Source organism: Molossus molossus, unplaced genomic scaffold, assembly GCF_014108415.1.
Source record: "Molossus molossus isolate mMolMol1 unplaced genomic scaffold, mMolMol1.p scaffold_m16_p_8, whole genome shotgun sequence".
Classification (NCBI taxonomy): domain Eukaryota; kingdom Metazoa; phylum Chordata; class Mammalia; order Chiroptera; family Molossidae; genus Molossus; species Molossus molossus.
Window position 1 is genome coordinate 37,618,222 of NW_023425402.1, and position 14,836 is coordinate 37,633,057.

Here is a 14,836-nt window from a genome sequence, read left to right on the forward strand (position 1 = left end):
AAACTAAATACATTTCAGAGATACTTTAATAACTCTCATAGATGAGCTTAGTGAATAACAATACTGTCTTAAAATCAAAGTTTTATTTTTTTAATGTAATTTGATATAGTGGAGTATTAGGTAATTCTGCTTGACTTAATAAAGATAGATTTGGTTGAAGGTTGAACTTCTATAAGAATACAGACTGCAAGATTTGTTCTTTGGGGGGGGGGGGGGTACGTGCCCCTAGCCGCTAGGGCCTAGCGGGAACTGAACCCGGGACTCTCTGGTCCACAGGCTGACACTCCAACCGCTGAGCCAAACTGGCCAGGGTGCAAGATTTGTTCTTTATTATCCTTTGCCAACAGTGAAATCAGAAGCAGACAATCTTCTATTTTATGCTAACTTGGAAAAGAGTGCTTTTTGGCAAGCTTATTTTTGTCCTTTCACAACAAAAAAGACAAGCCTTCTGAGCCTGTTTATTCTATGTTGTATAACCTACACATTTCATGGAGGTTGTTGTCCATTAAAAAGGTTGTTAGACATTTCTGAATTTTATTCTAGGCTCCACTGTGCATTATCTGTATGATCTTGGCTAGGGACAGTTTATCTAAACCTTACTTTCTGTATGAAATTGAAATAATAGTACCAACTTCATCAGGTTGCTGTAAAGTTTAAGTCAGAAAATACATGCAACTCATCTAAAATAGTGCCTGACCTATATTAAGTGGTCAGATGTTAAATATTGCTTTAGCATGAGGTTATCTAGCCAACTTAAATTCTTTAGAAGAGTGAAAAATTAATGGATTTATACTACTACCACTGCCCACCTCAAGTACTGATGCACTTGGGATGTTAGTAACCTCTATTTAAGAGCACTGGTGACCAGTAGATCTTATTCTAACTCCAAATGATTGGGATGAATGCTGCTTCCTGAAGTTCTATGTTGAGGACTAAGCAAAAGAAAGTGACATGTTCAATTTTTATGCCTATAAGAAGAGATGCTCTGTGTTGATACATATATTTCTTTGAGAAAAAGTTTTCAGCAATTTAGAAAGATGAGGATTTTGCCTGGCTGGTGTGGCTCAGTGTTTGAGCATTGACCTATGCACCAAGAGATAGCCAGTTCGATTCCAGGTCAGGGCACATGCCCTGGTTGTGGGGCAAATCCCAGGGGGCATGCAGGAGGCGGCAATCAATGTTCTCTCTCATGGATGTTTCTACCTCTCTCTCCTCCCTTCCTCTCTCTCAAATCAATAAAGAAAAAAAAATTTTTTTTAAGATGAGGATTTCTTTGCTCTTGACTTTCACAAATGTAAATTTTATTAATAGGTTTATAATACAGCACACTAATTAAATAAAGTGCCTAGAAGTTGTCTAGTTTTGTGATGGAATTTCAGTAATTTATTCCTGGTGTTTTAGGGTTGTTTTTTTTTCCTTCTGTGTATGAGGAGACTCATTTCTGGGGATCAAAGTTTGAAAAAATGTCAGAAACTAGTGGGATTCGGAGATTTTTGTAAAATTAACATATATAATGGAAGTTAAAAGTTATGTCATTTTCTCTGGCTGGGTATCTCAGTTAGTTAGAGCATCATCCCAATAGACCAAAGGTTGCATGTCCCCAGTCAGGACACATAAAAGAGTCAACCAATGGCCCTGGCCGGTTTGGCTTAGCGGTTAGAGCGTTGGCCTGCGGACCAGTGAATCCCAGGTTCAATTCCTGCTAAGGGCACTTACCTCAGTTGCAGTTTGGTTCATCCCAGGCCCCAGTTGGGGTTGTGTGGGTGGCAACCAGTTGATAAGTCTCTCTCATATCGATGTTTCTCTCTTTCTCTCTCTCTTCCTCCCTCTCTCCCTCCCGCTCTATCTGAAGATAAATGCAAAAATGTCCTTGGGTGAGGATAAAAATTTAAAAAAAAATCAACCAATGAATGCATAAATAAGTGGAACAACAAATAAATGTTTCTCTCTCTTCTTCCTCTCTCTCTCTAAAATCAATTTTTTAAAAAAGGTAAGTCATTTTGATGAGTAGCAATATCTAGAACAGGGATGGTCTGGAGCCAGACACACAATTTAAACATGTGAAGCTAGACGGATATAAAACAATGTGGAATACTGGGAACAGCGGTGAACTGGAAAATACATTCCCATTCATTGTTTTGTTCATTTTTAACAAAATCCTTATGTGCACTGAGCAAAACATCATAGGCATACCACTGGGTTATAACCTCTGATCTAAAAGTATCTTCCCTCTCTAAAGATGAGAAGAGGATTACTTAAAAGTGATACAGAGTAGACCTGGCTGGTGTTAGAGCACCAAAGGGATTCAGTTCCCAAGCAAGGGCATACCTGCATTGCAGGTTCAATCCCTGCCCAGTTGGGGCATTTGTGGGAGGCAGTCAATTGATGTGTCTCACATGCATGTTTTTATCTCCCCCCCCCCCACCCATCCCTTCCACTCACTCTACAAATCATTGGAAAAAATATACTGGTGTGAGGATTAACAAAAATCAAAAAAAGAGTAGTACAGCCCTGGCCGGTTTGGCTCAGAGGTTAGAGCATCGGCCTACAGTCCAGAGAGATCCGCGTTTGGTTCCCGCTAAGGGCATGTACTTCGTTGCACTTTGTCCCTGGCCCTGGTTGGGTCGTGTGAGTGGCAGCCACTCGATATGTCCCTTTCACATTGATGTTTCTCTCTCTCTCTCTTCCTCTCTCTCTCCCTCCCGCTCTATCTGAACAAAAAATGAAAAAATGTCCTCGGGTGAGGATAAAAAAAAAGAGTAGTACAGAGTTAATAGGAAAAATATTATACCTGGTGATATCATTCCACATTTCTGTATATTTATATTTTGGCTATATTAATTACAAACAATTCAGATGTTTTAGGTGTGATTAAGTTATTGTGTGTGTATTTTTTTCTAAACAAAAAAGTCCTTGTCTGAAATATAGGATGTCCCCCCCAAAAAATGTATACACAATAAAAGTGTAATTATAAAGCCAGTATTTACTAAAATACATTTCATTTTCAAAATGTAACAGATTCTCTAGACACCCTGTATACTTTTTTGGGGGACACCCTGTATTTATAATTGGTATGATCTGGGAGAGAGGGAAGTAGGTTGAGCTATAAAAGACATAAGATTGGATCTGGGTTGATAATTGGAAATTAATTACATTATTTTCAGTACTTCTTATTTTTTAGATTTCTTTAATAAAATATTTTAACATATGTGAAAGAATATTTTGACTTAGAAACTCGGGAGTGCAAATCGGTTGCTGTCATATAAAGTTAATACTAAGATAAATAATTCACTATTTATACTTATTGATTTTATACATGGTGTTTGGAACACTTTTCTAAGGCACCCATGTAAGGATACTTTTATAAAGAGTAATATTTTACACATTTGAGAATAGTTTTTAATGGTGCTAGTGAAGGAAAATTATTTACTATTAAAAATAAATGTAAAAAAACAAAGAAATTATGTGAATTTTAAAAAGTAAAGATTAGAAGCAAAGAATATTTTACACTGACCTGGAAAAGAAATTAAAACAATTATTAGTAAATGTTATTTATTGTTTACTCTATTCCAGACACTTTTATGTACACTATTTCATTTTGTAAGTAACAAGTTCTTACACAATTAGTTTAAACAAAAAAGAGAGTTTTTTTAACAGGAAGTCTGCAGGTCGATCAGCTCTAAGGTTGGTTAAATCAGCACTGTCACAATGTCCAAGGATTCAAATTCCTTCCATATCTCTGTTATGCCACTCTTCAAGTCTTCACACTAGTTATCCTCGTGATTGTAAAATGGCTGTAGTAGTTCCAGGTTTACACCCAGATATGACAACTTTCAGCAGAAGGGCATTTTTCCCCTCCTTGTATCTTTTTTTTTTCAATATGTTTTTATTGATTTTTTTAGAGAGGAAGGGGGCGGGGGGAAAAACATCAGTGTGAGAGAGAAACATCAGTCGGCCGCCTCCTGCACACCCCCTACCTGGGATCGAGCCTGAAACCCGGGCATGTGCCACGACTGAGAATGGAACCGGGACCTCTCAGTTCATGGGACGATGCTCAGTCCACTGAGCCACACCAGCCGGGCTTGTATCATTTTAAAGAAGAGAGGAACAAAAAAACCTTTTTCCTACAGCCTCCCCCCTGTCCCAACTCCTCATGACTTATTTCACACTCTTAAACCAGACACTGGCAAGTAGGAACAGGATTACCATATTACTTTCAATCAATAAAGATTTACTCCTAAATTGAGTTTAGGTTACACTCCCTAAACACAAAATCTCATAAAGAAGTGTGTTTACTTAAATAAAATTGTGATTCCATTCCAAAGGAAGGAGAGAAATAATCTACTACAACCTTTGAGCTCTGGCCAGTTTAGCTCAGCAGTTAGAGCGTCAGCCTGCAGACCATAGAGTTGTGGGTTCAGTTCCGGTCAAGGGCATGTACCTCTGTTGCGGTTCAGTCCCTGGCCCTGGTCAGGGTCGTGCAGGAGGCTACCAATTGATATGTATCTCTCACATCAATGTTTCTCTCTCTCTCTCCCTCCCACTCTGTCTGAAAATAAATGGAAACATATCCTTAGGTGAGGATGAAAAAAAAAAAAAACCTTTGAGGAAACCATATGAGTTTATACCTCCAAATAAGACTAGGGAAATAAAAAATTTTTTTTAGGGAGGGAGGGAGAGAGAGAGAGAAACATCAATGTGAGAGAGACACATTGATTGGTTGCCTCCTGCACAACCCCGACCAGGACCAGGGACTGAACCACAACCGAGGAACATGCCCTTGACCAGAATTGAACCCAAGACTCTCTGGTCCACTGGCTGACGCTCTAACCACTCAGCAAAACTGGCCAGGGCAAGACTACAGAAATATAAATAAAAGATATAAAATATGGTTTCTACTTTTAGGAAGCTTATAGTTTAATTATTTCTGCAAAATAAGCAAAAAAGCAAACAGATGGCATTTATAGAAGACATAATTGATTGTAACGGAACCAATGCCAATGGACTTCTTAAAAGTATTCTTGATTTGGGAATGTTTCACTAGGTAAAGATTTCAAAACCACATTTTTAAAAAACTAAATTTATTAGGGTGACATTGGTTAATAGGACCATATAGGTTTCAGGTGTGGGTTTCTATGTTACAAGATCTGTGTATTGCATTGTGCCCATCACCCAAAGTCAGATCATCTTCCATCACCATATAAGGCCCCCTTTCAACCTCACACCCCACCCCCTTCCCTCTGGCAACCACCATGCTGTTTGTGTCCACAAGTTTCAGTTCTATATCCCACATATGAGTGAAATCATAATGGTTCTTAGCTTTTTCTGCCTGACTTACTCCACTTAGCATAATATTCTCACAGTCCATCCATGTTGTCACAAATGGCAGTATTTTGTCTTTTCTTAGGGCTGAGTAGTATTCCATCATGTATATGTACCATATTTTCTTTATCCAATCCTCTATGGAAAGACACCTTGGTTGTCTCCATGCCTTGGCCACCATGAATAATGCTGCAGTGAACATAGGGGTGCATATATTTTTGTGAATACATATTTTTTAGTTTGGGGGGTATATACTCAGAAGAAGAATTGCTGAGTCATATGGTAACTCTATTCTTAATTTTCTGAGGAATCGCTAGACTGTTTTCCATAGTCTACATTTCTACCAGCAGTGAAGGAGGGTTCTCTTTTCTCCACAACCTCTCCGACACTTATTATTTATCTTGTTGATAATAGCCATTCTAACAGGTGTGAGGTGGTATCTCATTGTAGTTTTGATTTGCATTTCCCTAATTGCTAGTAAGGTTGAACATCTTTTCATATCTCTGTTGGTTGTTTGTATGTCTTCTTGGGAGAGGTGTCTGTTCAGGTCCTCTATCAATTTATTAATTGGGTTGTCAAACCACATTTTAAAGGAAAAGGCAACCTAATGAAATAGTAAAAATATGCATCAGGGAAAAGATTGAAAGGAAACTACAGGCAACGGTTTGTCTTCCAGAATGGTCTGAATGACTCTTGCATTCTACTGGGACTTTGGACTTCTCTTTTTTGTGTTTGTTTCAAATTTCTTATTTTTTATCACATGAGGTAATTCTAGTCACTTGTACAAACATTTCCCCATTAAACACTCGCTATTGCAAGGTGCTCATTTATTTATTTTGTTGGTTTTCTTTAGGTCAGATGTCCTGTAATCCTTCCTTTGGTGGCATCGGAAAGGGGCATTTAATGAGGGAAGTTGATGCTTTGGATGGTCTGTGTTCCCGAATCTGTGACCAGTCTGGTGTACATTACAAAGTATTAAACCGGTGTAAGGGACCAGCTGTTTGGGGTCTAAGAGCTCAAATTGATAGGAAACTCTATAAACAGAACATGCAGGTAAGAATAGGGCACAAAAGCAGGAGAAACTGTAGTGATTGTTTAACTGGCGTTTCAACTTGCATTCTCTTTTGACAGAAAGAAATCCTAAATACACCACTGCTTACTGTTCAGGAGGGAGCTGTAGAAGATCTTATTCTTACAGAACCAGAACCTGAGCACACTGGGAAATGCTGTGTCAGTGGTGTTGTTTTGGGTATGTACTAGTTATAGACGATAACAGCAGTATCAGACTCCATGTACGCAGTTCATTTTAGAGCAGAGTATGGAGAAGTTTTACTTATTCTAGGAAATTGTGTGTTTTCTCTTCATGGATGAGGAAAACTGTTTTAAAAAATCATAATCTTTCATTTTGACCTTTGTGAAGCTTAGTCAAATTATGGGCTTATGTGTACTATATATAGGACATTAGCCTGCATAATGGTGTCTATTTTCTCTTGATGTTTCTGTTGTACTTTTTATTTTTCCTAGTTGTGACTTTAAGCTTATATTTTATAGGATTATTATATGTTTTTTTATTTAAAAGAGTTATGTATTAATTTTTTAATTAAAATAACATATGCACATACTTTTTATGAAAACCAAATAGAATTTAAAAGTTTGTATAGATAAATAATTATCTCTATATCACCTCTAAAAACCTAATAGATCAGTTTTTTTAGCTGTCACTTCTGATCTATACTTACATATTTCTCAACAATATGCTTATATTTTTACTTCCTAAATTAGTCTATTAACTTTTTTATGATAGCTCTCTTTATTTTATTTTTTTTTATCCTTACCCGAGGACATTTTTCCATTTTTTGTTCAGATAGAGTGGGAGGGAGAGAGAGGAAGAGAGAGAGAGAAACATCGACGTGAAAGGGACACTTCGAGTGGCTGCCACCCACATGACAAACCAGGGCCAGGGACGAACTGCAACCGAGGTACGCGCCCTTAGCAGGAACCGAACCCGGGTCTCTCCGGACCGCAGGCCGATGCTCTAACTGCTGAGCCAAACTGGCCAGGGCTAGTAGCTCTCTTTAATCCCATGCTTTCCTTCTCTTTATCCTTCCAACATAATTATACCATAAATTTTGGTTGATTGTATTTATATTATGATGATTATTTAAATATTGTTCATTGCAGATACAGGTAGTGTATTATGTTTGTTTTTCTTTCATATACCTCTTTGTCTTGCCTTGGGTTAATAATTGCTTTATTTTTTATTTGCTTATTTTACCCGTGTACTTGTTCAACTTTTCATCAGGAAAAAAAAAAAAAAAATACCAAACTATCATTTTTTCAATGCTCAAATAATCTATCAATTCTGTTGTTTTCTTTGATGCTTCCTTTCCAGAAATATCAACTTCAACAATCCCCCACAATGCATCTGCTGTAATCAGGACAGTTGCTCTTTAGGCCTTCTGCACATATGTTATTTTGAGACTTCCTTTACTTTGCTGTTACATCATCCCTTGTTTCCTGGAACTTATGTCTGTCTCTTTCTTACTACCTCATTTTGCCAGAGCACATCTTCCAGTAGCTTCCTAAGAACAGATACATGGGAAATAGATTTTTTTGAGTCCTTGTATATCTACAAATGTATTATTCTCCCCTTAGACTTGATTCTTAATTTAGCTGAGAATTCTAGTTTACATCTTTTTTCCTGAAAATTTTGACAGTCTTGCTCCTCTGTTTCCAACTTCCAGTTTTGCTGTGAAGAGGCTCAGTACATATTGACTTAAACTTTTTTGTACATGATTTCTTTTTTCTCCTTTATGAAAGCTTCTAGGATCTTATATGTGTCTCTGGTTTTCTGAAATTTTTAAATGATCCCCCACAGTGTGGTCTTTGTTTATTTATTGTGGTGGAGTACTAGGTGTTCTCCTTAAACTAGAAATCTGTGTCCTTGATTTCTAGGGTATTTTCTTTTTTATTTCTATATGCTGCCTCTCTGTAATTCCTTATCCCTTCCTGGATTGGTCTTCTAGGTTTCTTCTATTTTTATATTTTGTCATTTTGCCATACTTTCTTATTTATACTTTCATTTATATACACTTTTTAAAAAATTGTTTCTTTTTTTTAAACCCATCTTTTTTTTTATGTTTTCTTTATTGATTTTAGAGAGAGAGGAAGGGAGAGGGAGAGAAAGATAGAAACATCGATGAGAGAGAACATCGACTGGCTGCCTCCTACACATTACCCACTAGGGATTGGGCCCACAACCTGGCCATGTGCCTTGACTGGGAATCGAACCAGCGACCTCTTGGTGCATGGGTTGACGCTCAACCACTGAGCCACACCAGCCGGACTGATTGTTTCTTTTTTGTTGTTTTTTTAACTTTTTATTTATTGATTTGAGAGAGGAAGGGAGGGTGAGAAGGAGAGAAAGGGAAACATCTATTTCTTGTTCTACTTATTGATGCATTCATTGGCTGATATGCCTCCCACAGGTGCCCCAACCATGCCAGTGAGCACACTTGCAACCCAGTATGTGCCCTTGATTGGGAATTGAACCTTCGACCCTTCAGTGCACGTGCTGATGCTCTAACCATGGAGCCACACCAGCCAGGGCTGATTGTTTCTTCTTTTTGTAACATCTTGTTCTTGGTTTCTGAATTTGATATCTTCTATAATCTACATAAGGCTGTTAATGATCGATTTTTGAAGTTTCCTTCTGGTCTTTGTATTTTCTCCAGATGTTTTTTTTCTATTTATTTGGGCGGCTTACTTTCTTTTTTTAAAAGATTTTTTATTGATTTTTAGAGAGAGAGGAAGGGAGAGAGTGAAACAGAAACATCAGTATGAGAGTGAAACATGGATCAGCTGCCTCCTGCATGCCCCCTGGGTCCCCTCCCAGGGATTGAGCCAGAAACCCGGGCACGTGTCCCAACTAGGAATCGAACCCGAAACATTTTGGTGCATGGGATGACACCCAACCAACTGAGCCACACCAGCCAGGGCTGGGCTGCTTACTTTCATGTACATAACTTTCTTCAACTATCTAGGGAATTTTGGTTTTCTTTTCATATTTTTAAAAATGAAGCACTAAAACACTGATTAGAAGATTTGTGAATGCAACTAATTTTATTGCTTGGCTGACTCTTTACTCTGATTAGGGATTGAACTGACTTTTTGGGGGGGAAACTTCCAAATGTTGATGTCTGACAGTTCTCAGAATCCCTGGTAGCATCCTGGGAACAAAATGTTGAGAAAACCTCTGGATGGTGTGGCTCAGTTGGTTGGGTGTTGTCCTGTGCCCTGAAAGGTTGCTGGTTAGATTCCCTGTCGGGGCACTTATCTGGTAGGGGGCATGCAGGAGGCAGCCATTTGATGTTTACTTTCACATCTGTTTCTCTCTCTCTCTCTCTCTCCCTCTCCCCCCCACCCCCTCTCTGTCTAAAAATCAGTTTTTAAAAAAATAATGAGAGGAGCTGTGCTGAAGAATCTCATTTAAAAACAGACCTTGGGCCCTGGTTGGTTTGGCTCAGTGGTTAGAGCATTGGCTCTCAGACCAGAGAGTCCTAGGTTCGGTTCCTGCTAAGGGCACGTACCTCAGTTACAGTTTGTCCCTGGCCCCGGTTGGGGTCATATGGGTGGCAACCAATGTGTCTCTCACATCGACGTTTCTCTCTCTCTCTTCCTCCCTCTCTCCCTCTCTCTCTATATGAAGGTAAATGCAAAAATATCCTTGGGTAAGGACAAAAATAAAAAACGAAACAGACCACCCTGGCCGGTTTGGCTCAGCAGTTAGAGAGTTGGCCTCTGGTCCAGAGAGACCCAGGTTCGGTTCCCGCTAAGGGCGCGTACCTCGGTTGCAGTTTGTCCCCAGCCCTGTTTGGGTTGTGCGGGAGACAGCCACTCGGTGTGTCCCTTTCACATCGATGTTTCTCTCTTTCTTTCTCTCCCTCCCACTCTATCTGAACAAAAGATGGAAAAATGTCCTCGGGTGAGGATTAAAAAAAAAACACAACAAAAAAACCAGACCTTGGCCCAGCCAGTGTGGCTTGATGGTTGAGCATTGACCCATGCACCAAGAGGTTGTTGGTTTGATTCTCAGTCAGGGCACATGCCCAGGTTGTGGGCCAAACCCCCAGTGGCAGCCAGTCGATGTTCTCGCTCATGGATGTTTCTATCTCTCTCTCCTTCTCCCTTCCTCTCTCTCTAAAATCAATAAAGAAAAAAAAATTAAAATACAGACCTTGACTTAATTTCCCTATTATAAAATAATTTTTATTATAGATTCATTCATTTTTTTTTTTTGAATGGGGACTACATACATGGTAAACAGTTTAAAGTGGACAAAAGAATATAAAATGAAAAGATGGTCTCTCTCATTTTGTCCCCAGCCAGTTTTCTTCTGGAGTATTCCTAGTGTATTGTGGATCTTTCCATCTTCATGTGTGTGTGTGTTTTGCATAACAGCGTACTATACACACTGTTCTCTACTTTTAACCACTTAGTCTATGTTTACTTTGCATTTGGTAGCTATGTTTTGTTTTTAAAAGCTTGTACTTTTGTTCTGGTGATTATTTTAATAACTAAGAGTTTATATTGTATGCTTAATCTTTTTTTTTCTCTGTCAGTGTTTATTGACTTCCCATTATGAACAGTTACTAAATTAGTTTTATTTTCATTTCCTTTTCTCTCCTGCTTCCTGTCGTCTTCAGATTTAATGATTATATTATTTTTATTAGTGTAGACTGTTATACCTTTAAGTTACTTATGCTTTTATTAATTTTATATCTTTAAATGCTAATTTTTTAACCTGTCCATATTTTATAGACTCAGTAACACAATTTTTTTCTTTAATCCTCAACTGAGGATATTTTTTTCCATAGATTTTCAGACAGAGTGGGAGCAAGGGACAGAGAGAGAAAGAGAGAAAGAAACAATCATGTGAGAGAGAGACATTGATTGGTTGCTTTCCTTACGACCCCAACCAGGGCTGGGGATCCAACTGCAACTGAAGTGCAAGCTCTTGACTGGAATCAAACCAGCAACTCTTTGGTCTGCAGGTGGACACTCCAACTGCTGAGCCAAACCAGCCAGGGCAATAATACAATTTTTATTATAGTAAGATGTACAAAACATAAAATTTGCCTTTTTTTTTTTCAATCCTCACCCAAGAACATGCTGCTGAGTGGGGGGAGAGTGAGAGAGAGAGAAAGAGGTAAAAAAGAAAGAGAGAAACATCAATCAGTTGCCTCCCATATGTCTCCGACCTGCTTTGACCAGGGATCGGACCTGCAGCCTAGGTATGCGTCCTGACTAGGAATCAAACTGGCAACAGGACGATGCTCAACCAACCGGGCCTCTCTGGCCAGGAGCTTCACCCATTTTTACGTGTACAGTTCAGTGCCATTAAGTACATCCACAATGTTGTACAACCGTCACTATCCATTTCCAGAACTTTCTCATCCTAAATTGAAACTCTGTACTTTAATTAAACAGTAACTTCCCATGACCCAAAGAATAAACCTAGATTTTTCTGTAAGGAAATCTGTCTGTAGATATAACCTTTATGTGTAGATTTCAACTATTTCTCTTAATTGAGCCCCAAGCTTCATTCCTACATTCCTTAGTTCTCATTCTAAGTACTTCAGTTTCTGGGCCTTTGTAGGGCAAATTTGTTTGTCCCCATTGGTGTATTCTCTTCAGATTATTGATTTATAGCTTTCTCCCCTTTGCTAGATCAGTTATCACTCATCCAACCACTTTCTGTCTTCCAAAATATTTTGAAACGTCTCATCTCTTGACAAGTTCTTTCATTGTACTTGTGGTTTTCTATCCTTTTTGCCCCTTTATTTCATTTTCTTAGAGTTTCAGGAGGGAGAAGAAATTATATGAGGTAGTCTATCAGATTTAACCAGCAGTCTAATGTTAATTAACTTTTTTAATCAACAGATTTAATCATTTTCAGTGCTGGCATAATTTTAGGAACATGAGGATTGGTGATAGCACATTGTGTTCTCCCTCTCAGCTTTCTTGGATTCTAGAGATTGATAACATGTAGCCTTCTTACTCATTTAAAGTTATTTCTAAAGATAAAGTTTTTCTGCAGTTCTAATGTAAAACAGTCATATCCCAATTTGATCCATGCTAACAATTAGAACACGAATTTTACTCTCTTTCCTATCCTTTAGAGGATGGAAGCAAAGTCTATGCGGACAGTGTGATTCTGACTACTGGGACATTTCTGAGAGGTGTGATTGTAATTGGATTGGAGATGCACCCAGCAGGGCGTTTAGGAGATCAACCTTCCATAGGGTTGGCTCAGACTCTAGAGAAGTTGGGATTTGTGGTGGGAAGATTGAAGACTGGGACTCCACCCCGAATTGCCAAAGAATCTATTAATTTCAGCATTCTAAACAAGCAGACACCAGATAATCCACCCATGCCATTCAGCTTTATTAATGAAACAGTGTGGATTAAGGTAAGATAATTTATGAAAATCTGGTTTTACAGCTAAATACTAACTATTCACAGCAGGATATAGCCTCCTTCCCTCCCTCCCTCCCTCCCCCCTCCCTCCCTCCCTCCCTCCCTCCCTCCCTCCCTTCTTTCTTTCTTTCTTTCTTTCTTTCTTTCTTTCTTTCTTTCTTTCTTTCTTTCTTTCTTTCTTTCTTTCTTTCTTTCGTGATTTCTCTTTCAATAGCAATTCAGTTTACATCACTATTACTTAGGGTGTGGGGGGAAAATCTTTCAAAGGATTAGCTAATTTGGCTGATTGGGTCATTTGCCCATATGTTTTTAAGTTTCATTACTTCAATAACTTCCTATTTAAACTTTGTGAAACAATCTCAGACCTACAGAAATGTTGCAAGACAATTAATCTGTAAACCACTGAAATTCACCCATTGTTAATATTTTGCCATATTTATACCTCTAGATATATATTATATATATGGTATATTATATATATGGTATAAAACAGTAGTATACACATTCATTCTTACTCTTCTTTTTTGTCTGAAACATTTGAAAGCAAGTTGCAAAGATCATGACCCGTTAGTCCTAAATACTTCAGCTGTATTTCAACTAAGCTCAGAAATATCCTCTTACATAACCTCGGTGCAGTGATGAAATTTGGGGAATTTCACACTGATACAATAGTGTTTTCTAATATAAAGTCCGTAGTCATATTTTGCTGATTGTCCCAAATTGTCCTTTACAGCAACTTTTTTTTCCTGATGTAGGATCATATATTGCGTTTAATTACCATTTCTCTTTCATCTGAAACAGTTCTTCAGTCTTTTCATGATACTGACATTTTTTTAAGAGTACAGGTTGCTTTTGCCTGTCTTTTGAACATTAAAAATATACATATTATATTTTTAGAATTGAGGAATAATAATTGATGGTCTTGGTTTCTTGTATCATTTTTTTTCTTTTAAATATATTTTTATTGCTTTTTCGAGAGAGAGAGAGAGAGAGAGAGAGAGAGAGAGAGAGAGAGAGGAAGGGAGAGAATCATCGATCAGCTAGCTGCCTCCTGTACGCCCCCTACTGGGGATCAGGCCTGCTGCAGCCCAGGCATGTGCCCTTACTGGGAATAGAACTTCCAGGGACCTCTCAGTCCATGGGAGGACACCCAATCCACTGAGCCACATGGCCAGGCATGAGTGTTATCTTATTGAATGGCTTCAAATTTTGCTTTTTTTTTTGTAAAGTTACTTGAATGTTTTTTCTTTTTGAAAATGTAAATTGTGATGATATTTTCTTGGTGTGTATGTTTTAAAACTTTTATTATAAAATTTTAAGTTTACAGAAAGTAGAAGAGCTCTGGCTGGTTTGGCTCAGTGATTAGAGCGTCAGCCCGCAGACCAAAGAGCTGCGGGTTCGATTCTGGTCGAGGGCACATATCTCGGTTGCGGTTCAGTCCCCAGTCCTGGTCAGGGTCGTGGGAGAGGCAACCAGTCAATGTGTCTTTTTTGCATTGATGTTTTTTTCTTTCTTTCTCTCTCCCTCCCTCCCTCCCTCCTACTCTGTCTGAAAATAGATGGAAAAATATCCTCAGGTGAGTGTTTAAAAACAAAACAAAAGTAGAAGAAATTGTATAATGTCCATCACCCAACTTCAATAAATAACTTTTTTTGGCATTCTTGTTTTATCTTTCCTCAACTCTTTCCTCTTGCTGAGTTTAAGCAACAGTCCCAGACATCACATCACTTCGCTTATAAATACTTTGGTGTATGTTTAACAAATAAAAACTTTGTAGAAATTAACCACAATACCATTATCACACCCAGCAAAACATAATTTCTTAACATCATTCAATATTCAGTGTTTAGTTTTCCTTGGTTGTTTTTTACAGTTCTTTTAAAGTGTCTATTTAAAATGTTTACAGTTTATTTATTATTTTTTAAATATGTTTTTATTGATATTTTAGAGAGGGAGGGAGAAAGAGAGAGGAACATTGATGTGAGAGAGACATTGATTGGCTGCTTTCTGCATGCCCCCCACTGGGGGTCGAGTC

The 14,836-nt window shown here is 38.2% G+C and overlaps 1 protein-coding gene across 1 annotated transcript in view; it reads left to right on the forward strand.

Annotated features, from left to right (window-relative positions):
* The window catches only part of MTO1 (mitochondrial tRNA translation optimization 1), a 32,194-nt gene that overhangs the window by 1,505 nt on the left and 15,853 nt on the right, over positions 1-14,836 (forward strand). The window contains exons 2-4 of the mRNA XM_036249075.1: positions 6,176-6,375; positions 6,454-6,571; positions 12,504-12,793. Of these exons, the coding sequence (XP_036104968.1) occupies positions 6,176-6,375; positions 6,454-6,571; positions 12,504-12,793 (608 nt within the window). The remainder of the gene's footprint in view (positions 1-6,175; positions 6,376-6,453; positions 6,572-12,503; positions 12,794-14,836) is intronic.